This window comes from Notolepis coatsorum (genome assembly GCF_963971535.1).
Source record: "Notolepis coatsorum genome assembly, chromosome: 19".
NCBI classification, from domain to species: domain Eukaryota; kingdom Metazoa; phylum Chordata; class Actinopteri; order Aulopiformes; family Paralepididae; genus Notolepis; species Notolepis coatsorum.
Genome location: NC_140183.1, coordinates 62,691,445 through 62,719,003, shown reverse-complemented (window position 1 = coordinate 62,719,003; position 27,559 = coordinate 62,691,445). Strand labels below are relative to the sequence as shown.

The following is a 27,559-nucleotide window of genomic DNA, read 5'->3' as shown; positions in this document are numbered from 1 at the left end:
TATTTCTCTCCCACCCACCCACCCCCTTCTAATGTACAGTCTCCTCCCCAACGTATGTATATATTCTCTCCCCACCGTATGTATATTTCTCTCCCACACACCCACCCACCCCCTCCTAATGTACAGTCCCCTCCCCATCATATGTATATACTCTGTCAGGATCTATGGGTAACAGTACTGTATATTTGCATATCGTATATGTCACAAATGTAACAGTACTAAATACCTGTATGTCATGTATGTCCCTATGCCATAAATGTCATGTAAGTTGTGTATGTCATAAATGTCACTATGAATTGAAAATGGGGGACCCTGATGTAAACAAGACAAACGTCTTTCTCTGGTCTGCATCCCCTTAACAATTGTGTGTATTGAGCCGTACTGTATTGTACACATTCTGCAATCTGTTAAATAAAGTTTTCATTCATTCATTCATTCTACACTGTTCTTTAGATGGCCGCTGGATGGCGCTGTTCCTATTGTCATCCTCTTTGTTTTTCCATCCATCGCTCGTGCCCCTGTATCGGTTGACGTTTTTTTTTTTTTCTTTTTTTTTTTTTAAGGTTTTCATGATGGCGGAGGACAGTGAGTCTGCGGCCAGTCAGCAGAGCCTGGAGCTGGACGACCAGGATACCTGCGGGATAGACGGGGATAACGAGGAGGAGAATGAACACATGCAAGGGTGAGGATGACCAGCCCCACACGACAGTAAAGGCGGCGCTTCGTCCTCTATTTCAAATAATAGTACGTGTTTGTCCCGTTAGCTGTGTGTTCTTTCGGGAGTGGAGCAGCTCTGGCTAAAGCTAACTTCACGTTAGCTCACTGTGCCACTGGCTGCCCAGGGCGTCTCTCCGGGCCGTCATGTACCACGAACTACGGAGGGGACGACTCGCCTGCAACATTAGTGACAGGAACACATACTAACTATGCAGCTATTTCTATACCATAACGCTACTCGTGCATATGAATCTGTTAGCATGCTAGCAGTTAGCTAACCTGGTGTCTGGGAATATGATGACAGCGATGACAGCGAGCCGCTAGTTAACTGTCTACCGATGATCGGCTCCGCTGTCGTTCGTCGCTGTTCCCCTGCAAAAGATCCCATCCCACTGTTTTTTTTTTATTTTATTTTTTTTAATTCTAATTCGTGTATATACTTGACCACATCGTGCACAATTGTACAGCCATGGTCTCTTTTCTTTTTTTTATTCTTTTACATTTTATAATTATATTATAGTCTAGTAGTGACGTGCTTCTATTTGAATTTAGTTTATATTCCATTTTATTTTATTGCACCTTTTTACTTTATTCTACCAAATTGTCTCTGTTTAAAATGTTGCACCAAAAACGACCAAATCGAATTCCTTGTATGTGTAAACTACTTGTCAATAAAGAGACTTTTCTGATTCTGATTGATGGTGTCAGGTCTGCAGTTGTTTTCACCTGAGTCTTGAGTTGGAGCGAACAGTTGTTACATGCATGATGCATTGAATGTGTGATGTGTCCTCATGTCTACATGTGTAGGAGTCCAGGGGGAGATTTGGGGGCCAAGAGGAAGAAGAAGAAGCAGAAGAGGAAAAAAGAGAAGCCGAGCTCTGGAGGAGCAAAGTCTGACTCGGCCTCCGACTCTCAAGACATAAAGGTGAGCGACACTCTGTAACTGTTAAAACACAGCGGGACCGGTTTGTTTTTATGCCCTCCCTCGCCGTTTGTGTCTCCTCGCCGGATGTCTTATACGACTGTGCAGTGTGCTAATGTGTATTGCTCTCCCCCTGCCCCTGTAGAATCCTGGCTTGCCTATGCAGAAGCTTCAGGACATCCAGAGGGCCATGGAGTTGCTGTCCTGTCAGGGTCCAGCGAAGAGCATCGACGATGCAGCGAAACACAAATACCAGTTCTGGGACACCCAGCCTGTGCCCAAGCTAAGTAAGTTCATACGTAAATGGCTGCATTTATATAGCAGCTTTTATCCAAAGCGCTTTACAATTTGTTCCTTAGTTTTTACCCATTCACTCACACATTCACACACCGATGGCGACCATGCAAGGTGCCAACCTGCACATCGGGAGCAATTAGGGGTTAAGTGTCTTGCTCAAGGACACTTCGACGAGAGGAGGAGGAGCGGGAATCAAACCGGGAACCTCCGGATTACCAGACGACTGCTCTACCTCCTGAGCCCCATACGTGTCGGGAGCGGTTTATCATTAATTATACATGGTTAATCATGACCCCCAGTAACTTGCTTTGTTCCACTGAGATAGTGTTATTCTGTCAACGGGCGGGCAGGCAGGCGGAACCCAGTAGTGCCCCCTACTGACTAACTCTGGTCACAGTCAATGTGCTCTGTGCTGATGGAGGACAGTATGTTTCAAAGAGTGTCTGGAGAGAGAGCCACAGCGGGGGTCCCGGGGCAATTTTAGTGGCAGTGCATTGAGCAATTTCCATGCCACCTGGTGGGGTCAAAGGCTCTTGCCTCCATGCACGGGGTCTAGTGGGCTTGCGCCACTGGCCTACATGGTGAAAAGTGCCAAGAGTACATTTTTATAAAATTATGCATAATTAGTTACATGGTCTGTAGCAGCGTGTATCTTCTAAGGCAGTGGTTCCCAAAGTCGGGGTCGCGACCCAAAGGTGGGCCGCGAGCAGCCACGGGTGGGCCGCGAGATGATTTAAAAAAAAAAAAAAAAAAAAAAAAAATTATTTTTATTTTTTATTTTTTATTTTTTATTTTTTTATTATTATTTTTTCGTCAGGCCACTGAACTTAGAAGCAGACCAGGACAGTGTTTCTAGTTGTATTCTAAAATTCTATTCTATTGTATTCTAAAATGTGACTATATGGTTTTATATTAATTAATAAATAAACAAAAATGAAAAATCTACTTATTTCAACGAACATTTCAAACTAAATAACAGATTATGCACATAAAACGCTGAAAACAACCGAAGCAACAATAGTATTTTAATGAGGCTATTATTATTATCATTATTATTTTGCAACAAGTTAGCCCTCTCATAAATAGCACATATAAATGAATAACTAACTTGAACTAACTTAATAGGATTGAAGTGATATTTGGCTTAAAAAATCGGTCGCATGGCAAAAAAAAAAAAAAAAAAAGCCTGATGATGTGCATTGGGCCGCGGCTCTCTGATGCCTTATTTTCTGGGCCCTGGCCTGAAAAGTTTGGGAACCCCTGTTCTAAGGTGCTGACAAAAGCAGGATACATTCATTTAACCCTTTCACTTTCACTACCACACCACCAAATGGTTAACCCTTTCACTGCGACAATACAGAATGTTAACCCTTTCACTGCCACACGACAACGGGTTAACCCTTTCACTACCACACTACAGACGGGTTAACCTTCTGTAGTGTGGTAGTGAAAGGGGTAAAGATCCCGTACAATAATGTTTTAATTCAGTCACAAATTGCTTATTGTGGAATGTTAGATGTCAGATATATCATTTGTTTTGTTATTAGTGTCACCCTCTCTGAGCACAGCCGACTCTCAGTAGACTGAGGGGGCGTGGCCTTCTGTTCACACTATATTATAGAATCCATTTGCCCATCTGTCACATCTTCAGAGGAATCGGATTGGATAACCGAAATGGCTTGATTCTGTCGATATCCAGGGCGATAGACATCTTCTTTAGTAGAAGTAGAAGTCTTTATTTGCCATGCAGCAACGCACACATGTAAGATGGGCGACACACACATGCATTGGGTCGCAGATTAAATGCCTCTCTGCGCTTGACCCATCCCGTCGACCTTCCCCCCCAAGGCGAGCCAGGAGCAGACATGGCCTGTGGCGTGGGCCACCCACGGGGACCAATCCAAGTGCTCCTGTCCGTCTTCGTCAGGGACGCGACAGTGTTAGCAATCTGTTCTGCATGTTTTTCCATTGGGTTTATCTCTTTTTCTGGGGGGGAAACCCTTGCGAGCACAGGGATAACATGCAAACTCCACACAGAAAGGCCCGGGCCGGGAGATACCCCACCTGGGTACCTGGCAACCTGGTGCCCCAAGCGGGAATCGAACCCAGGACCTTCTTGCTGTGAGGCGACAGTGTTAACCACTACACCACTTAGTCATCATTTTCACAACAACAACAGCTATTAACATTTTGTGTCATTTTACTTCAACATGCAACAAGATTGAAAAACATGCTTTTCACTGTACTGAATTTCACAATGGTCTCCGGATACAAGGAGGCTGAAATGTATTTTCTTCAGAGCTAAAACAGAATCCAACAACACATTTCACCTAATGCCTCGTCAGGTTATTGTTTTTTTTGCACTCGAAGGAATAAAAGACGTGTTATTTAAAGATAGCCTCCTTTTGTATGAGTCAAACATTGGTATACTATATTTATAAAATCGCATCAGGAGCTTTTGGTGTCACATAGGTCTTTTTTTTTAACAAACATAAACAAACATGACAACATAAAATTAGATATAGGTCTATATATAGAATCGGAAAACAAGTTTTGTTTCAAGATCCCCGTGGCAAGAAGGAAGGTGGCCATCACACACACACCTTGATGAGAGAATAACATTTTTAGTTTTTTTGCTTTTCTATAATTTTCTCCCAATTTAGTTGTTATGCCAATTCTCTTCCTGGTCATTGCACACATTGCCCTACTGTCGGTCTTGGGAGGGTGTAGACTATACCACATGCTGCCCTACTGTCAGTCTGGGGAGGGTGTAGACTACTACTATACCACATGCTGCCCTACTGTCGGTCTGGGGAGGGTGTAGAGTGACTATACCACATGCCTCCTCCGAGTCGCCAGCCGCTTCTTTTCACCTGACAGCGAGGAGTTTCACTCGGAGAACGTAACACGTGCGCAGGTTCACGCCATTTCCCCCAGATTCCCTCCCTGCTGAACAGACCGACCAGTAGGAGCTGCTATTGTAACGACCAGGACTCACACCCCACCGGCTTCCCACCCGCGTCATAGGGACGACTGACCATGCCGGTGGTACCGCTCGGCGCTGACCCACCCACGAACCCAGGTGGTAGGCGAGTGAGTCTACGCTACCCAGCCGCGCTGAGAATAACTCTTTAACCCGTTCACTACCACACTACAGAAGGTTAACCCTTTCACTACCACATTGCAAAGAGTTAACCCTTTCACTACCACACTACAGATGAAGACCGTGAAAGGGTTATAATAAGTAAACCTTCTATAATGCTTTCACTACCACACTACAGACGGAAACCGTGAAAGGCTTATAACCTTCTATAATGCTTTCACTACCACACTACAGAAGGTTAACCCTTTCACTACCACACTACAAAGGGTTAACACTTTCACTACCACAGTACAGACGGAAACAAAGGGTTAAATGGTAGGCGCGTGCTTAGACCTTTACGCTACCCAGCCACACTTGAGAATAACTAACCCGTTCACTACAGATGTTTTTTTTTTTTTACAATATTTTTATTGCATTTTTTCTTCTTTTATACATATATACAGACAGTAACACATGACCAAAATAAAAAAGACACATTTCAACCCCCTCCCTTCCCTAATTATAATCCAAATTAACTTTCATGCAGACATATTACAATAATAAAAACAAAGCACTACAGAAGGTTAACCCTTTCACTACCACAGTACAGACGGGAGACAAAGGGTTAAATGTACCGTACAACGTTTCAAATCGCCTGACGAGCCGCCTTGTCTGTGCAGACGAGCTGGTGACAAGCCACGGGGCGATCGAGGCCGACAAGGAGAACATCAGGCTGGAGCCGTACTCCCTGCCGCAGGGCTTCACGTGGGACACGCTGGACCTCAGCGACGCCGACGTGGTGAGTAGTGAGTGTGATGTCACCATACCAGCATGTTGACTTATACCGACACTAAGTATCACAAACCTAAAACACCAGGGCGTGGATGGAATATAATATTAGATGACAAAACATGGGGCGGCTAAGTGGCGCAGTGGGCAAGGCGCTCGCCACTAATGCAGGAGATGCTGGGTTCGAGCCCAGCTCTCGGCATTGCTACCAGCTTGGCTGGTCGTTCATACTAATACAATTGGCAGTATTAGGGGGTGGGAAGCTGGTGGGTGGGGATCGGACGTTGTGGACAGCGACTCCTACAGGTCGGTTGGTGCGCCTGCGTAGCAGAATCGGGAAGCGATGGGGGCGGCGTGACCCTCCCACGCAGACCCTCGCCGCTGAGAGATTGCGCTGTGCAGGTGAAAAGATGCGACGGCTGCCTCCTCGTGTACCGGAGGGGACACGTGATGCAAGGCTTCGTCCACATTGCAGCCGACCAGTGGGAGGCATGGCCTAACAACGTTCGAGACAGGGGAGGGTAGAATTGGACAATACGAAATTGGGGATGGGAGAAAAATAGAAAATGGGGAGAAAGAGTAGATTAAAAAAAAAAAGATGACAAAACATGGACAATTCTTTATGAAAATGTTATTCTGTTACAGCTGCAGAGCTATAACATGCTAAGAGCTATGTAGCTAATCTCCGTTTGGCTACTTAAAATCAGCTGACACTGTTGCCACACCCGCTACACAACTTGCGCTCTCTCAGAAACACACACACGCATACATACAGACACACAGCTCCAGTCACTGAACTCAGAAAATACGGCATCAGGCTATTATTCTAAAGTATCGATACTAATGAAATGGAGTATTGGACACGTTTTTAATGGCTGGGTATCGCGATACCTTTCTAGTATCGGTGTATCGTGCAACCCTACTGGTGAGTGTGGCTAGTTTCGTACATGTGTAGTGTACGCGTGTCACACTCAGGGTTTGGGGATGTCGCTATTGAGGAGAGGAAGAGAGAAAAAAACAAAGTATAAAAATATAAAATGGTTGTTTGTTGTCTCTCTCAGCTGAAGGAACTTTACACCTTGTTGAATGAAAACTATGTGGAGGATGACGACAACATGTTCAGATTTGACTATTCACCCAACTTTCTCAAATGGTGAGCCATTCCTTCATGTGTATCTGTTTGTTGTCTGGCTGTTCAGTAGGCCTGTCTTTGACTTTGACTGATTCTTAGTTAATGGTTAAGGAATTTTGTACAGTAATCGAATCGTCCTTTGAAATGGTCAATTATCTTCTTGGTAAATGGACTGCATTTATATAGCAGCTTTTTTATCCAAAGCGCTTTACGACTTATGCCTCACATTCACTCATTCACTCGCACATTCTCACACCGACAGTGGAGGAAAGAGATGTGCTTATCATATCATACCATATATTGTATCTGATCATATCTATCAATCGTATCATATGTATTGTTAATCATATCATACCATATATCTGATCATATACATGGCATGTACAATAATGTTGTGTATACCGTATATATATATTTATTCTCATCGTATATATATCTATCCACTAGGGCTGTCCCCGACTAAGGATTTGGATAGTCGACTATGATTGGCCGAAATTAGCCGATAGTCGACTATTAGTCGACTATGAAAAAGAAAGTGAAAAAAAAAGAATTATATATATATTTTTTTTTTATCATTCCATTTGGGCTGTGGGGGTGCTTAATGTCTGAAGGAGGCGACGGAAGGCTTCTTGTCATCTGCAAAAGCATGCAATTGGTCCACTGATGGAAGCAAACCGGAAACAAATAGTTTTTTTTAATGGGAGTTACTCAGAAGTTAAAACGGTAAGGTGTGGAGTACCCCAAGGAAGTTGCCTTGGGCCTTTGCTCTACACCATATTTACAAATGACATGCCTCTTGTCCTAAATAAGTCCTATATTTCTATGTATGCGGATGATTCAACGATTTACACATCAGCCTCAGCCAATGAATTAAATACGGTCCTAAAGGCAGAGTTGCAATCAGTGATGGAATGGATAAAGAATAACAAACTAGTTCTAAACATATCAAAGACAAGTAGCATCATTTTCGGTTCAAACCATACTCTAAGAACGAACCCAGTCTTGAAACTTTTGATAAGTGATGTGGTAATTAATCAAGTCCAGGAGACTAAACTCCTAGGGGTAACATTAGACAGTAAATTGTCATGGTCACACCATATAAACAATATAGTAGTGAAAATGGGAAGAGGGATTTCTGTTGTTAAAAGATGTGCTCATTTGTTACCACTAAATTCTATCAAACAGGTAATTCAAGCTCTGGTTTTGTCAAATCTTGACTATTGTCCTGCAGTATGGTCGAATGTAACGACGAATAAACTGAAAAAATTATAAATGGTACAAAACAAAGCAGCACGTATAGCGCTTCGCTGTGAGTACAGAACTAATGTTGCAGCGATGCACAGTTGTTTGACTTGGTTACTTGTCAAACATAAATTACTCTGCTCACTCCTTGTATTCACTAGGAATATTCTTGTTACAAAGATCCCCTCAATTTTATATAACAATTTATCAATAAGTCTTGACAGACACAACCATTCCACCAGACATGCTTCTGCACGAGGTTTTACACTTCCAAAAGTGAGGTCGAATGCAATGAAGCGAACTGTCATGTTCCGTGGTATGCAGGAATGGAACTCTCTTCCCAGACATGTTAAGCAGGAGAATAGTAAATGTCGTTTCAAAATCGTGGTAAAACAACATTTTCAACCAAAGAAATTGACATTCCCTAATAGATAGTGTGTACGTAAATGAAAATGTATGTGTCTGATAAAGAGATAGGTATATATGGATGAAAAGGCATGTGTCTGATAGGGATATATTATTAAAATATTGTATAATTGGCTGATATGAACATAGATAATGTATGTAAAAGCTAAATAGTATATTATGCTGTATTGTATTATGAATTAATTATGAGTAGGTATTATTGTATTATGAATTCATAAGGCGTATATATTGTTATATTGTATTATGAATTTGATTAGGGTTTTTATTGTTTTAATTGTCTGTATGACGTGTAAATGTTGTGAGTGTATAAGTCTGTAACTGTATTTTATGTGTTATGGACCCCAGGAAGAATAGCCCCAGCACTGCTGTGGCTAATGGGGATCCAAATAAACTTAAACTTAAACTTAAACATCTTGATATTGTGTTCATTAGATGGGTGAAATCCTCTTTCAGTGCCTCTGTGCCTGTTTTCTTAGGCAGTTAGCCTCTGGTATGCGCGCCATTAGCGTTAGCCACGCTTCTAGGCCTCTTTTCTTTTGGAAAGAATGATACAAAAATAAATAAAAAAAGAATTACTATATATATATATATATATAGGGCGGCTACGTGGCGTAGTGGGCAAGGCGCTCACCACGAATGCTGGAGACGCTGCTCCACATTGCTTTCAGTTTAGCTGGTCGTTCATACTAATACACATTGGCCGTATTAGGGGGTGGGAAACTGAGGGGTGGGGATCGGGCGTTGTGGACAGCGACTCCTACAGGTCGGTTGGTGCGCCTGCGCAGTAGAATCAGGAAGTGTCGGGGGCAGCGTGAGCCTCCCACGCGTTACTCCTCGCCACTGAGAGATCGAGCTGCGCAGGTGAAAAGATGCGACTGCTGTTACCTCAAGTACCGGAGGGGACTTGTGCTATGTATGACTTAGTCCACATTGCAGCCGGCTTGTGGGAGGCAAGAAACAGCGTTCGTGACAGGGGAGGGTTGAATTGGATGATACGAAATTGGGATGGGAGAAAATATAGAAAATGGGAGAAAAAGTGGATAAAAAAAAATATATATTGATTAGTTGACTATTCGACTAATAGGGGTCAGCCCTACTATCCACACCTGTCTCTACTTACCTGCACATAATCCTTTTCCATATCTGTAGATACTAGATCTATAAATCTGTACATATCCTAGTTACACTGCTGGCCAGTATGACTACTACCATAGTGTCTTTATACCTGTATCACTGTACATATTAATACTACAACTCTGTACATAAATCTGATCAGCACTATACTCGGTAGTATTAACTTATATATTTTGTACCCAGTTTAATTACCTGTATGTTGCTGTTGCACTTTACTGTTACATTTGCACTCTGGTTGGATGCCAAACTCCTTTTAGTTGTACTGTACTTGTGCTACATACATTTGAATCTAAGCTAATCTAATCTAATATCTATCAACCATATATCATATTATATTGTTAATCGTATCATATAATCATACGCTCCTTGGACAGAAGCTTTCTTCACACTGAGTGTGAAGAGCATGTTATTGGGTCGATTGCAGACAAGGCCATCAAATGCTGAATTCATAGACTCCTCCTGACCACTCCCCTCATTGGCTGTTGAGCTGCAGTGATCCATATGATTGGCCAAGTGGATATAACTGTATTTCCTGACTTGGCTATTGTTCACAATTGCAACCAATTGGGGGGAAAAAACATATCATATATCGTTAATCGTATCATATATCTATTAACACTTTAACTGCCGAAAACGCCAGAACTCGTCATTCCCCGCCATGCTCAAGTTGCCGAGGACGCCGTAACTCGTCTTTGATATCAATATTTCAAAAATCTGTGATCGAAATCATATTTCCGTTCCGGAGCCTTGACACACAGTGCTGATCTCCTCTCAACCCTCTAGCGGTTCAAGAGCGCCATCTGGTGGCCGATCGGCAGATCGAAACCGGATATCAACCTTTGAACCGGCAGGACTCACTCCATATGGGGTCCGGGCACTCGCTAATGTTAGAGAGACTCTGTCTTCACACAGTGAACATCGATCGGTGGAAATAACTCGAAAAAACAACATGATTTGGACGTATATACTATTATACAACCTGGAAATAGATCGGGCATTTCAACATCCCATAATCGAAAACTGCCTACTCCACGCTGATTGCCCAACGGCCCGAGGAGACTGGGGTGAGTTTTAGCGTGTAGTATTACTGTGTTCGATATAAACTGCTATGATGAACATATGACCCACATTAGATGAATGGTATAACGTTGCCCACGGAATTATAAACGCCCCCTCGCCCATCCGGTCAACATCAGATGACGTGTAGTAAATTCTAGAAGTACGTCCAGTTGAAATTTTTGATCTCGCACAGATTCCTACCGAACTGTATTTGATCATCAATATAATGCATTTGGGGCTATAAATCACGTTCTGGAGAAAGCTGCAGAAAGAGATGAAAACATACTTATACTTTAGACCATATTTTAGTATGAATATGTGAATGAAAAAGTTTAACGTTGCTACACCATGAACAATACATATAGGACATTGAATGGGCCCTAATAATGGCAATCTAGCAATAGAATTTAAAAAGTTATAGCCCTGCAAAGAAGGGGAACTTCTCCATGTTAAATAGAGCAAGGGATGGTATATCATGCATTTAACCTTGGGCAATCAAAGTGTTAATGATATCATATCTATCAGTCGTATATATATCACATCGTACCCCACCCATCTGGTACTTAAAGTAGTAGAAAACATGGATCGTCTGCATGTACTGTTTGAGCCAGGTCTGTCTCCTCCCTGGCAGGGCGCTGCGTCCCCCAGGCTGGCTGCCACAGTGGCACTGTGGGGTGAGGGTGTCCTCCAACAAGAAGCTGGTGGGCTTCATCAGTGCCACCCCTGCAGACGTACACATCTATGACACGTGAGGAGCAAGCGACAGCACTCTGCTCATTATTTACCTTTTCTGATATGGGGGGGGGGGGGGGGCATTTGTCAGTATTCATTTGTATATTTTGTACACAGTTTAACCACCTGTACATTGTATATTGCTGTTGCACTTTACTGTTACATTTGCACTCTGGTTGGATGCCAAATTTATTTCCGTTGTACTGTATAATGACAATACATTTGACTCTAATCTCATTTATGGGGAAATTTCAACAACATTTTTATTAATAAAGACACCTGTAATCCATATTTCAGGGACCTATTCTGAACATTCAGTGGCATTTTGCACTGAAGTCTCCCCCCCCCCCCCCCCCTGTTAAATCTCCCACTCCGTAGACTGATCCAGTTTAATTACCTCCCGCAATAAAAAAACCTGACTGACGGAACAACCCCGAACTCTCTGCTGCTTCTCCAGGTTGAAGAAGATGGTCGAGATCAACTTCTTGTGTGTCCATAAAAAGTTGCGCTCAAAGCGCGTAGCTCCGGTCCTCATCAGAGAGATCACCAGGAGGGTGAACCTGGAGGGTATATACCAAGCCGTCTACACGGCAGGGGTGGTGCTGCCCAAGCCTGTGTCCACGTGCAGGTATACTACACTCCTGTTTGTACTGCCTGCAGTGTTTATACACACAATATTACCTCTGTACTGCATGCAGTGTTTATACACACAATATTACCACATGGTGTACTACATACCTGTCTGTACTGCATGCAGTGTTTATACACACAATATTACCACATGGTGTACTACATACCTGTCTGTACTGCATGCAGTGTTTATACACACAATATTACCACATGGTGTACTACATACCTGTCTGTACTGCATGCAGTGTTTATACACGCAATATTACCACATGGTGTACTACATACCTGTCTGTACTGCATGCAGTGTTTATACACACAATATTACCACATGGTGTACTACATACCTGTCTGTACTGCATGCAGTGTTTATACACACAATATTACCACATGGTGTACTACATACCTGTCTGTACTGCATGCAGTGTTTATACACACAATATTACCACATGGTGTACTACATACCTGTTTGTACTGCCTGCAGTGTTTATACACACAATATTACCACATGGTGTACTACATACCTGTCTGTACTGCATGCAGTGTTTATACACACAATATTACCACATGGTGTACTACATACCTGTCTGTACTGCATGCAGTGTTTATACACACAATATTACCACATGGTGTACTACATACCTGTCTGTACTGCATGCAGTGTTTATACACACAATATTACCACATGGTGTACTACATACCTGTCTGTACTGCATGCAGTGTTTATACACACAATATTACCACATGGTGTACTTTATACACACAATATTACCACATGGTGTACTACATACCTGTCTGTACTGCATGCAGTGTTTATACACACAATATTACCACATGGTGTACTACATACCTGTTTGTACTGCCTGCAGTGTTTATACACACAATATTACCACACAGTGTACTACACACATTTTAATCACATGTATGCTTCTGCCTGAGTGTGATGAGAGGAACAAAGGGTTAATGTGTGTGTGTGTGTGTGTGTGTGTGTGTGTGTGTGTGTGTGTGTGTGTGTGTGTGTGTGTGTGTGTGTGTGTGTGTGTGTGTGTGTGTGTGTGTGTGTGTGTGTGTGTGTGTGTGTGTGTGTGTGTGTGTGTGTGTGTGTGTGTGGGGGGGGGTGTGTGTGGGGGTGTTCAGGTATTGGCACCGTTCTCTGAACCCAAGAAAGCTGGTGGAAGTGAAGTTTTCCCACCTGAGCCGAAACATGACCCTGCAGAGAACCATGAAACTCTACAGACTACCAGATGTAAACACCATTCAAAACTACTTCTGACCTCAGATTATAGATTATTTAAATGCAAAAATGTATATGAATTGAAAGGAAATATGACAAAGAAGGATGATTTTACACCGTAGCTCCAATTGAGCAGCAGAGCAAAAAATCTTCAGATGGAATTTTTTTATTTAACTCCACAGTTCACAGGTTCTCTGTTTTATTATTCTCTTTGCACGTGAGCAGTAAGAATGTTGACCCCTCTGTCTGCCCGCGCAGAGCCCCAAGACACCAGGCCTGCGGCCGATGGAGAGGCGCGACATCCCTCAGGTCACTGGGCTGCTACAGAAACACCTACAACGTTTCCAGTTAGCGCCCTCTATGGGGGAAGAGGAGGTGTCTCACTGGTTCTTGCCCCAGGAGAACATAATAGACACATTTGTGGTGGAGGTATCTGTGGAATCCGGTTTTGTCTTTTACATTTAACTCGTTATATACTGTTTCACAAGAATATAATAATTTAAAAAAAAAACGTTGAGATGAAAGATTCCTCCTCTGTCCATGCAGTCTTCTTATTCACAGACTGCCAACACGCTCGACGATGTGTGATCTTTCTATTGCAGTCTGATGCAGGTGAAACTGAAATGTGTTGATGGTCTGTGAACCATTCTTAACTACATGGAGAGAAGAGGACATTTTTCATCATTTCCACTTAAATAATTTCCACTTAGCCGATTTCCAGCCATATCCTTTATGTAGTCACATAGCATGACAGTGCTTTTCAAATCGCTCTTTCCTCGTCTCCCAGGAAAACAAACACTGTAATCTTTGGTGCTGCATCATCAGCTGTAGGATCTGGGGTGCAGAATTGACCTTATTCACACAGTGGCTATTTTGCTCTTACAGTATATCATGCTCAGGTTGGGAACCTAAGGTCTGAACAGGGTGGAAAGAAATCCCAACCTGGCGGCTGGGTGGCGCAGCGTACATTGCGCTCGTCACCAACGCAAGAGACACCGGTATCGAATCCGGCTGTCAGCGTTGCCTCCGGCTTGGGCCGGCCGTCATACTGACTCAATTGGCAGAGTCAGCGGGAGGGACGCCGGTGGGTGGTAATCTGGATGTTGTAAACGGCTACTCCTACAGGTCGTCAGGGCGCCTGCACAGCAAAGACAGGAAAATGGCGGGGGCAGTGTGAGCCTCCTACACGTTACTCCTCGCCAATGAGAGTCCGCGCTGGAAGGTGAAAAGATGTGACTGGCTGCCTCCACATGTATCGGAGGGGACATGTGATGGGCTTCTATCCTCCCTACGACCGGCCAGTGGGGGGCACATGCAAGCAACGATCAAGACAGGGGAGGGGAGAATTGGCACGGCTAAATTGGGATGGGAGAAAAATGGAGAAAGTGGATACAAAAAATTAAAAAAATCCCAACCTAGGCGGTTAGGTGGCCGAGCGGAGATTGCGTTCGTCACCAGCCCCGGAGCTGTGAGCTGGATTCGCCTGTTCGAATCCAGCTCACAGCTCCGGGGTTGTCACCAGCTTGGCTGGCCGTCTGCACTAATACAATTGGCTGTATTAGAGGGTGGGAGAAGCTGGCGGGGTGGGTCCGGGTCGTTGTAAACAGCGACTCCTACAGTTCGGTCGGGGCGCCTGCTAAGCGCGGATAGGACTCGAGGGGGATAGTGTGGTCCTCCCACACGCTACGCCCTCTCGATGAGAATCCGCGCTGCCAGGTGAAAAGAAGCGGTGATTGGCTGGACGTGTGTCGGAGGAAGCACGTGGTAGCCTCCACTCTCCCAGATGATCTGACTGTGGGGGGTAAGTGCGCAGCGACCAGGAAGGGACTGGGAATTGGCATACGACTAACATTGGGATGGGAGAAAATCGGAGGAAAAATGGAGGGGGAAAAATACCAAAAAAAGAAAGAAAAAAAAAATCCCAACCTGAGCACGACACAAGAGCAAAATGGCTGCCGTGTGAATATGGTCAATATAACCCGCCTCTGACGAGTACTGACTAAGTGTATACTAGCATGTCATACTATGACGCATACTTAAATATATGGCTGTAAATCACCAAAGTTGTTAACTTTTACGGATCAATGAATTGTATTTCCTTTGGGTGTGTATTTTATTGCCTAACCTGTTAAGCTTTTCTTTATCATAAATCGATCAATAGAGACCGTATTAGATCCCCAATTATCATATCATGGGGTATCATTGGAAAGCCACACTCATTGGCTACAACCCTGTGCAAAGATTTTCGAGATCGCCAAATGATTGACGGAGCTAGAGCCCCGGGAGTCGGGGTGGTAATGTGTACTTTTGCGTACTTTGGGGCACGCCTCACATATTGGCATGTAACTCAAGAACCGCTGAACGGATTTTGTTACCTGAAAGGGCAATCGACAGGCAAATAGGGCTTTAATTCTATCTATATATTGTATTAAAAGAAATGCACACCCGAGCCACTAGAGGTCGGCAAAGTGGCATCGCGAATCGTCCAGATGTGGGCCCTTGGATGTTAAGAGGTTAATGTTTAAAAAAAATAAAAAATGTGTAGCCAAGAGTAAAGACCATCCCTATCAAAAACGGTAGTCAAAGTGTATATTTTCATTTTTACCGATGTTTTATACGATTTATCGGAAATACGAATTTATCGGAAAATGCTAATTATCGTAAAACCGCAAGGAAATGACTAAATCCAGATTCAACCCTGCCATTGGAAAGTGGAGCATTTTCTCTATCCATAGATGTATGATTTGGCCATAATAAGGTCAAGGTCAAATATGAATTCATAATTAAAATCGATTATCATTTATTACTGTATCTACAAATCCTTCGGTTTAATCATCTTCCCTTTATTCATTTGCTTAGATCTTTTGTACACATGATCTCAATAAGGTGGTGAATGAGCTCAGTGAGCATTTTCTCGTACCCCGCAGATTTAACATGGTATTATTCACTGTCAAAGATGCAAAAATAAATCATAATTTATATTCTCCTTTTCTTCATTACAATTTACTCAAGCATAGTAACAGACACAATATTGCTGACACTGGAAATACATACCCCCAGGTCCCTAGATGTTCCTAGATACCAAGAAGATGCTAATTGACCTTGCAGAAGTGGAGCAATCTTCCATTTACTTAGGCATGTACCTTTAGGTGAAATATTCCTACAGCTTAAGCTAAAATAATGCCTATTGTTTTTGAGTTTTACAAATTGCTGTTGCTGTCCTCTCAGGGTGCAGGCGGTGTGCTGACGGATCTCACCAGCTTCTACACTCTGCCCTCCACCGTGATGCACCACCCTCTCCACAGGAACCTGAAGGCTGCGTACTCCTTCTACAGCGTTCACACACAGACCCCACTGCTGGACCTAATGAACGACGCACTGATCCTAGCCAAACTGGTAACTGTCACTTTCAAAAGAGTCAAGTAGTCAAGTAATTTATTTATAGAGCACATTTAAAAGCTCGAGAGCCAACCAAAGTGCTGTACAGTACAGTCCAAGCATAAAATCAATGTCCTATAAAATACACAAATACAAAAAGGCACAGCAGGACAGGACAGTACATTCAAAAAATAGGACAAGCGGATAGGGGAGCACAAATTACAGTATAGCACACCAGGGACAGAGGAGCACAAGAAGAGATACAAGAGGGAGGGGGCAGGATAAAGTTGCATGGGAGTGTGTGGGTTAGGGTGTGGGAGAATCAGGATTAATCGAAGGCTAGGGAATAAAAGTGGGTTTTTAAACGGGCCTTAAATGACTCCAGTGTAGGGGCAGATCGAATCTCCAGGGGAAGCTGGTTCCATAGTTTGGGGGCTATGGCCTTGAAGGAGCGATCGCCTCTCTTTTTTAGTCTGGTGCGGGGGGGGGGGGGGCCAGCCGAGCCTGGTTGGAGGATCTCAGGCCCTGTCCACACGAGCGTTTGGATTTAATATGACCGAAGTAGAAAAAAATAAAACTCCGTCCACACAGGTGAACACAGGTGAACAACCGTGTATAACTGCGTACCCACGGCACCAGCAACCGTTACATGTAGTACAATGCCAAAACAGTAGGCGGCGATGTTGTTCAGACATGAAGGCCATTTCAACCAATCAGAAAAGGCTGAACGCTCACTAAACTTCCTGTTACTTTAGAAACACAGCTGGACCCTATTGATCATTTTGCCAACGGAACATATATTTTCAGCAAAGAAAGAAACTGCAATAAACAAACGGATACATTCACTGTGTGTTCTGCCTCTCATTTTGTTGATGAAACAACCATCAGCAACACAATTTACCACCAAGAGCGGATAGTTTAGTCTCACAAAAGACCGCCGGTGTTGTTAGCTACATGCTAATGTGAATGGCTATATCCATGTATAGTATATAGCTTAAATGCTAACGTAATGTGGTAACGTTACCGATATGAAATGGATGTAAACGTTATTTAACAGATTGCAGAATGGGTACAATACAATACGGCTCAATACAAACAATTGTTAAGGGGATGCAGTCTGGACTGGGTTCCTTATAACAAGCGTCAGGTCAGGAATGTGACAAGACATCAGTCGATCACAACACTCTTCAACACAGACGATACGTTTTGAACAAAAGTTTGTTACAATCATTTTCATATAACAGTACTTGGGACAGCTCTGCTGTAAACACTGGTGTAGCTGGCTCTGCTATAATCTCTCTACCCCGCGGTCTGCCGTGAACATGGGAAATAATTGCGACAGCTCTGCTGTAAACACTGGGAATAACCTCGGTTGCTATGCCCACACGCAACTGCAAAACCGCAAAACTTCACCCTGGCCACCGGTTTTAAAGACCGCGGTTGCAGTGTAGCAAATCCCCGGTTGTGTGTGGCCGAACAGTGCAACTGCGCACATACAATCATGGTTATATTAAAACCAGCGCTCGTGTGGATGGGGCCTTAGTGACCTGGGTGCTGCGTAGGGGGTGATGAGCTCGGTGATGTATAGGGGTGCTGCACCCGATAGTGCCTTGAAGGTGAGGAGGAGGATTTTAAAATCTATTCTAAGTGGGACTGGGAGCCAGTGTAGGGAGGCTAGGACTGGTGTGATGTGCTCTCTCTTTCTGGTGCCGGTAAGGAACCTGGCTGCACAGTGCTGGACCATTTTGAGGCGGGACATGGCTGCCTGACTGATGCCGGTATAGAGGGCATTGCAGTAGTCAAGGCGTGATGTGATGAATGCATTGACTACTGTTTCCAGGTTGACTGGTGAAAGGATTGGTTTTATTTTACTGATGTTGCGGAGGCTCACTCACACACTCGCGGTTCTATTCTATACTGTCATCTTTACATATTGTAGCGGTTTGACTTGAGTTTGCTGGGGGTGCCAGTCTGTGTCGAACCCTACAAAGGGTGCATGTATCAGAATACCTCGTTTACATCTCATGAACCTGAAGCAGGCTATTCACAGTTCCACAATGGTGGAACGAACACCTTTCCACAGTAAGGACAGATAAAACCTGGGCAATTTTCCGCCGTCGACTAAAAATACACCTCTTCAAACAATATCTGAAATAATATCTGAAGACACAATCACTCAAACACATATGTATATAATCTCTGTTAGGATCTATGGGTAACAGTACTGTATATTTCTCTCCCACCCACCCCTTCCTAATGTACAGTCTCCTCCCCATCATATGTATATAATCTCTGTTAGGATCTATGGGTAACAGTACTGTATATTTCTCTCCCACCCACCCCTTCCTAATGTACAGTCTCCTCTCCATCATATGTATATAATCTCTGTTAGGATCTATGGGTAACAGTACTGTATATTTCTCTCCCACCCACCCCTTCCTAATGTACAGTCTCCTCCCCATCATATGTATATAATCTCTGTTAGGATCTATGGGTAACAGTACTGTATATTTCTCTCCCACCCACCCCTTCCTAATGTACAGTCTCCTCTCCATCATATGTATATAATCTCTGTTAGGATCTATGCGTAACAGTACTGTATATTTTCTCCCACCCACCCCCTCCTAATGTACAGTCTCCTCCCCATCATATGTATAATCTCTGTCAGGATCTATGGGTAACATTACTGTATATTTGCATATCGTATATGTCACAAATGTAACAGTACTATATACCTGTAGTATGTCCCTATGCCATAAATGTCATGATGTCAATATCATGTATTTCATAAATGTCACTATGAATTGAAAATGGGGGACCCTGATGATGTAAACAAGACAAACGTCTTTCTCTGGTCTGCATCCCCTTAACACTTTCACTGCCCAAGTTTAATTCATTATTAGTCCCTTGAATGCCCAGGGCCACTTCAATGTTAGCGTTAATATCGCCTAATCTATGTTTTAAATTATGGCTATGTGTCTAATCTGCCTGTCGCTTATCAAAGACTCATTTTCCAGTCAACATTGTCGTAGCAGATTGTTTTGTTATCGGTTCATTTCCGTTTTCTACCATTCTGAAAAGCACTCGGTTTCACGGAAAAAAGAAGAGATTCCCTGATAATTGCCTTTTCCTGGAATATTCTAGAACGTTGTCATTTTTCGGCCTATTTATGAATCGTTTTCAAATAAACGCTAGATTATCGATAGTATTATGTGTACGGTGTACGCATGCACGCTCTTGCGGCAAGCCGAAAATCGAGTCTCCTATTTCCTGACGGCGCGCACAGTCAAACAGCGATATCACATAATCACATAAAAGCTTATATATCCGTGAAAACGGGTCTGATTATCCTTAGACTGGTAACATAGATTCCTTACCTGAGATCAGATGGTATCCAAATGGATTATTCCAATTCCTGATCGCCATTCGAAAAAATCGCTCATTTTAGTGATCCACTGTGTATACTGTAAAACACATTCCCCGCTGCTCCGAGAGTCCAGCATGAAGCTGGTAGACGGCGGTTGCATGAGTGAGAAGTAAAATGTGGAGTGCAGGTTTTTCTTTCTCATTCATTTTCATTGAGTTCAATCCAAAAGGGTGAATTACCATCTGGGAGACGATAGGGGGCGCTTTTTTCACATCTGAGCGCCTGAGGTAGCTGAATTTCCAACGGTAGACACGGTTGATGAAATATGATTTCAGATTGCAAAAAAAAAGAGAACAAACGAATATTCTCGTGATTGGGCATTCAACCCGGGGGGGAATAACCCGAATAATCTCGGGCGTGGCATGCAAAGTGTTAACACATCCTGCGCCAAAAACGTCGTACAACGTGTTTCAAGGACCATGCTAATTCTGCCATTCCACGGCGTACGACGTTATTGAGATCATATTTCATTTTTTCGCCATGGTATTCAGAATGCCCTCACCCAGCCTCGGCTGATACAGTGGGAGCCTGCACAACTCTGCAACGCTTCAATACTGCCACCTGGTGGTGATCGGGCGAGTTACAACCGGAAATGGATCTCTGGTGATCTCCGTGTACCGGGGAAATGCGTCCGGCACTCACATATTGTTGCGGGACTCTAGACACACAGCCGTACATATGGATCGCTGCCATAACTCAATAATCGATATGATTTGGGCGTTTATTATTATTATACAAACCGGAAATGGATCTAGGCGATCCACGTCAAATAAGTGGGATCTTTTTCCTCCAGTCTCATCGGCGAACGGTAAGAGGACGCTGACGGCATTTTCAGCGTGATTGTTTATTATTATGAATGCAAACTGCTCTGATCAATATATCACCCATACTAAAGCATTTACTGACTATCACGGAATTATAAACGACCCCCCCTCCCCCCGTTCATCCGCGCATGATCAGTCATAACGTTTAGGATCATGTACAGTTGAAATTTTTAATATAGCGTGTATTGGCAACAAACGGCAGTTGATAATCTATATATGCATTTATGCCTATAACTCACGTTCTAGGAATTACTGCAGAAAACGATAAAAACATATTTATATTCTAGACGGTATTTTCGTATGAATCTATGAATGAAAAAGTATAACGTTCCTACATCCTGAACGATAGATAATTGATGTTGAATGGGCCATAGTAATGTCAATTTAGCAATACAATTTAAAAAGTTATAGCCCTGCAAAGAAGGTAAACATCTCCATTATGCTTAGAGTGGTGGCAGAGAGTGGTATGAGACGGGCAAACTCCGTGGCAGTTAATGTGTTAACAATTGTGTGTATTGAGCCATACTAATTTGTACCCATTCTGCAATCTGTTAAATATTGATTGATTGATTGAACATTTTATTAACAGAATTGCAGAATGGGTACAATACAGTACGGCTCAATACACACAATTGTTAAGGGGATGCAGACCAGAGAAATACTTTCGTCTTGTTTACATCAGGGTCCCCCATTTTCAATTCATCATAACATATATGACACACATGACATACAGATAGACAATACTGCTACATCTATACATTTATGACATACCAGATTTACAAATACAGTATTGTTTGTGATACAAAAATAGTCTAACGCAGTGGTTCTCAAACTTTTTACACCAAGTACCACCTGAGAACATAGCTGGCTCTCCAAGTACCACCATATGACCGGCGTTAAAATACAGTCTATTCAGCTATGCACAGTTCACGCAGGAGGCAAATGTATTCCTAATACATACAATACAATTTATTGTTAACTTTTGTCAGACACAGCCACAATGTACAAAGGGATACCACTAGAACTAGCAAACGCTAAGGGCGGTCAGGTGGCGTAACGGAAATTGCGTTCGTCACCAAACCCCGGAGCGGCTAGATTCGCCTGTTCGAATCCAGCTCACAGCTCCGGGGTTGTCACCAGCTTGGCTGGCCGTTCACACTAATACAATTGGCAGTATTAGAGGGTGGGAGAAGCTGGCGGGGTGGGTCCGGGTCGTTGTAAACAGCGACTCCTACAGCTCGGTCGGGGCGCCTGCTAAGCGCGGATAGGACTTGAGTGGGATAGTGTAATCCTTCCACACGCTACGCCCTCTCAATGAGAATCCGCGCTGCCAGGTGAAAAGAAAAAAAAGCGGTTGATTGGCTGGACGTGTGTCGGAGGAAGCACGTGATAGCCTCCACTCTCCCAGACCGACTGTGGGGGGTAAGTGCGCAGCGACCAGGAAGGGGATTGGGAATTGGCATAACGACTAACATTGGGATGGGAGAAAAATCTGAGGAAAATGGAGGGGGGAAAAGATAATAAAAAAAAAAAAAAAAAGAGAACTAGCAAACGCTTCCACACAACTCATACAATGCAAGGGGCATTGAGAACATAATAACTAACATTCTCACATAGCAAGTGAGAAAATTAAGAACAACTGTATTTCAGCAAATGTACTTAACCTGTTCCCCCCCACGGGGTCGGTACCGACCCCTTTTTGACATTATTATCATATATTAATATTTTTATGAGTGATGCAATAAATTTGCGTTTTTTAAAATCAAACGTTTTCAAGTATTATTATCACTACTATGTCACAAATACATGTAGAATGTAAAACGTTAGGTTGGCAATAGTTTAGCAATAGGTTAAAAGTGAGTTTTTATCATTTTAAGTTTTTTTTTCAACTCGCGTTTCTTGACCCGGAAGCGGAAATGAAAATGTTGAACGATCAGAATTGGAATCTTTTTGCGGCCATTTTCAAGAGGACCTCGCTAGCTATCTGGCAGTGTTGAAATTTCACCAAACTACACTTCCTGTGGTCCGCTATGGTCGTTCAAAGTTCGGCGTTCTGAAGCAATCATATCAATAATTCTTATGATTCGCGATAATAAGCTACAAAAGGTAACGTTTTTGACAAATATTGAAACGCAGTCAGTTTCTCCACACTATTGTAATCATGTAGGAAGAATCAGATCTGAAATTAGTTACAGAATGATTACACTGTGGGAGAAATAAAAAAGTACAGTCGATTACATTAAATAACTGTATATGTTATTACGCATGCCTGGTGATACTATATCCAAATTGAACTCGGCCATTTGAAAGATACTATATGTATATATATATAAATGTGCGAATTGGCTATAATAAGGTAATGTATAAGCATATATTCTATATTCTATAATAATATTTCAAATTGCATTGGTCCGGATGGGAGAATTCAGTACTGTATATACAAAACCTTCAATTTTATCATCTTCCCTTTATTAATTTCCTTAGATCTTTTGTACACATGATCTCAAGAGGGTACTGAATTAGCCCAGTGGCAGTTTTTTAAGTTTGGTCATTATTATCATGGTTTTATTCACTGTCAAAGATGAAAAGAAAAATCATAATTCATATTTTCCTTTGTTTCATCAGAATTTAAGCAAGCCTAGTAATAGACACAATATTTCTGACACTGAGAATACATTCATTGAGGTCCATAGATGTTCCTAGATACCAAGAATATGCAAATAGCCCTTGTAGAAGTGGAGCAATATTCCATTTACCTAGGTATACATTTTATGCAGATTTTCACCTGGGGTGGAACAGGTTAATTCTTTCTCTCTCTCTCTCTCCCACACAGCAAGCAATTGTCCGTCATTCTCTCACACACACACACACACACACTTATTTTGTTACAAAAACTTAATTTCCTGCATTCTGGTGAAGGAATTTTTGAAATGTTACCCTTTAAATGCCAGTGTTTGTGATGGGCATCACAAATTATTGTAAAAAAGAAAAGAAAACACATATTCAATACATTTTTTAATGTTTACCCTTTAAATGCCAGTTTGTGTGATGGCATCACAAATTATTGTTAAAAAAACACACAAAAAGTAAAATATTTTCAATATATCAAATGCAAAGTACATTTTTCTGGGGGGGATTATTACAGGCTAGGCATGTGTCAATGATTAGCAGCAAAACAGATTTTGATGGATTTTTTGTAATGTCAGATTTAACACCAACTCTTTTCAGAAAAGTGGGAGTATTAAATTTTTTTATATGACATTACAAAAAAATCTAAAAATAAATGGTTATGATCAGGGCTGAAGTTGAATTAAAGATTTATGACTGTTTAGACTGCATTACTCTCTGTCACAGTGATCTCCTGGTTGTTCCCCACTTAGGTTATCTAACTATCGCGCCGCCGCAACCAGAAACACTGGCCTGGCCTGCTTATAAGTTCAGTGGCCTGACTGCAAAAAAAAATATATATATATATATATTTTTTTTTTTGCTTTTTTGTAAATGTTTTCAAGTACCACCAGCAGTACCACCAAGTACCACTAGTGGTACACGTACCACAGTTTGAGAACCACTGGTCTAACGTATATACATTTGATGAAGAAACTGTACATTGGAGGTGGTTGGGTAGGCGGGGTGGGGGTAACTGTACATTGGATTATCGACGAAACCTTACTTGGTCCCAAGAAGAGCGTCTTGTGTATTAAATAAAGTTTTCATTCATTCATTCACTCTGGATTTGGTAATAGCAATACACACAATTGTTAAGGGGATGCAGACCAGAGAAAGATGTTTGTCTTGTTTACATCATCAGGGTCCCCCATTTTCAATTCATAGTGACATTTATGACATACACAACATACATGACATCATGACATAGGGACATACATGACTTACAGGTATAGAGTACTGTTACATTTGTCACATATACGATATGCAAATATACAGTACTTTTACCCAGAGATCCTAACAGTAAATATATACATATGATGAGGAGGAGACTGTACATTAGGAGGGGGTGGGTGGTAAAAAAAGATATACAAACGGTGGGGAGGAGACTGTCCATTGTTGTTGTGGCATAATTGCGAAACATGTTTAGTCCCTTGTTTGTATGATAACAAGCCGTTTAGTTCATGGTTCAAAGTAATGGGAAAAGGGTGCTAGCTCGCCATCAATCAGAAGCTACTGCTAGCCACAAGACTTGCATTCACGCTCTCCAGCACACAGCCTCCCTGCCTGGCACAACAACCACAACAGTAGTCTATAGTCACAGTCAGGACAGTAGGCTCTACAAGTAGGCTCCCTTAAAACGCTAACGCTATTAAAAAAAATACAGTAGAGGTTAAAATAAGAATATGACTTGGCCTGAAAAAAAGTTCAGTCGGGAGATTTTTTTTTGCTTTAATCCCAGAGTCATATAGTCTATTCTCCAGATATGTCCTTATAAAGATCCAGGGACCGTCCTCTCCATGGTCATATTCAGTGAGCGTTGAAGCTGCTTGTTCCTGTCAATAGGTCCATGAAATCTCTCATCCAGTTGTCAATACAAAAACAATTTGGTTTTTGTATCTTCCAATTCAACATAATTGTACGACAAATGCCCTCCCTGACTACCTCAGAGCACCACACAGACCACTGCTTCCTTTAAAAGAGGACTTAAAATATACCTCTTCACGAAAGCCTTCCCTTTGTTTGAACCTTTTTATACATGCCTTGTGTGTTTTATCCCTTTTTTATGCTTTTATGCCTTGTTTTTTAATTGCCTATGTTTTTAAAGTCTGTTTTTACTCTGTAGCACTTTGGATTTGGTTTCCAAATGTCACTAAAAGAGTGCACTATAAATCGAATGTATTATTATTATTATTAAATGCGCTAGTACAATGATGTGTGGCGTGAGTGCTGATTGTATACCAACTACCCTTATGCCCAAGAGGCAGACTTTTGGACATAAGGGTATTTTAACATCGAGGATAGTTTTAGAATAACCGTGTGCCAAAAGCACTTCACTGTGGGGCAATGCCACAACATGTGGATGACCATGCTGTCTTAAGGGCTGTGTAATCTCCCAGATCGTACTCAGATCGTCTGCCTCTCGTTCTGTGTTCTAACAGAAAGGCTTTGATGTGTTCAACGCTCTGGATCTGATGGAGAATAAGGTGTTCCTGGAGAAGCTGAAGTTTGGCATCGGAGACGGGAATCTGCAGTATTACCTCTACAACTGGAAATGTCCCCCCATGGACCCTGATAAGGTCAGTGGTGCTTTGCTTGTCGACAGCAATGTTCCGGTAGCTTCACAACATCAGAATCGGAAAGGTCTTTATTGCCAAGTAGTTTTCACCTACAAGGAATTTGATTTGGATGCGACATTGACGCGACAGACAATTATGGTTGAATAAAAAGGTAGAATAAAATAAAATGGGTATAAACTAAATTGACATAGAAGCACAATAGAATAGAATGATAAAATAGGAATAGGCCAGGGCTGTACAACTGCACAGTGTGGTCAGGTATATACACTAATTAGAATTAAAAATAACAATACAGTGTTTAATATTTACAGGATGGAATAAAATTATGAACTTATTGAGCTTACTCTGTCCACATTACATAATGATATTCCTTAAATTAAAAAAAATATATGTTTACTATTATGCACTCTGCTACTAATGAATCTACCTTGCCTATAATACTATACACTCAAGTCTGTAGCACTCAAGTTCTACACTGTTGATGAACAATGTTACTGACCCTTAGCTGCCAGAGTTGTACCCTTCGTGCTGACCTGTTTACAGAACTTGTAAGTCACTTTGGATAAAAGCATTCAGCTAAATGACTAAATGTAAACATCCTTCAGAGAGCTATGTTCTAACGCCAAGGTCACCTCTGTTTTCAGGTCGGCCTCGTGCTCCAGTAGCCAGTCTGTCCACGGCCGCTACAAACACTGATTGGGAGGTTGGCAGCAACCTCTGGCTAATTCCCCCTACCTGGACGCTGACAGGTAGCCCGAGCTAGACAATGAGAACCACAACAATAAACCCAACAAGGCGCCCGGGAGACCTGCGTCACTCTTAAGCAGCTCTCCTGGCACCCGGTTCATCAAGAACGTTGTTGTTTCACCTGGAGGTGAACCTACTTAAAATCATCAACATCCTGAATGTGAAGTCATGCTATGCCTGAGATACTCATACAGTTCAATGCTCCTGTACACACACACACACACACACACACATATATACAGTATACATACACATGAATATCACAATCTTAAAAAAATAAAAACGTTACATAAGGGGATAACTTGACATTTAGAATTTAGTGATTTTATTTCTCCAAATTCTTGAGAAAATTTATTTCTGATGGGAGACCACTTAAATGATTAGTCTGCCAATAGTAAACTAAGCCTAAATAGGTGTAGGTGACAGCTGTGACACACGGGACGCTGGGGACACGGGATGCTGGGGGACACACGGGATGCTGGGGGACACACGGGATGCTGGGGGACACACGGGATGCTGGGGGACACACGGGATGCTGGGGGAC

At 42.4% G+C, this 27,559-nt stretch overlaps 1 protein-coding gene across 1 annotated transcript; it reads left to right on the top strand.

The window, feature by feature from the left end:
• Positions 1-572: 572 nt before the first annotated feature.
• nmt2 (N-myristoyltransferase 2) lies at positions 573-27,493 on the top strand (the record flags this gene model as incomplete). The annotated part of the gene is made up of 12 exons (XM_084336672.1): positions 573-682; positions 1,525-1,642; positions 1,785-1,926; positions 5,699-5,817; positions 6,869-6,960; positions 11,432-11,548; positions 11,990-12,160; positions 13,297-13,405; positions 13,652-13,822; positions 16,622-16,789; positions 26,131-26,268; positions 26,913-27,493. 12 exons carry the CDS (start codon positions 573-575, stop codon positions 26,931-26,933), a joined length of 1,476 nt encoding a protein of 491 aa, XP_084192798.1. The 3' UTR covers positions 26,934-27,493.
• Between the last annotated feature and the right edge of the window lie 66 nt (positions 27,494-27,559).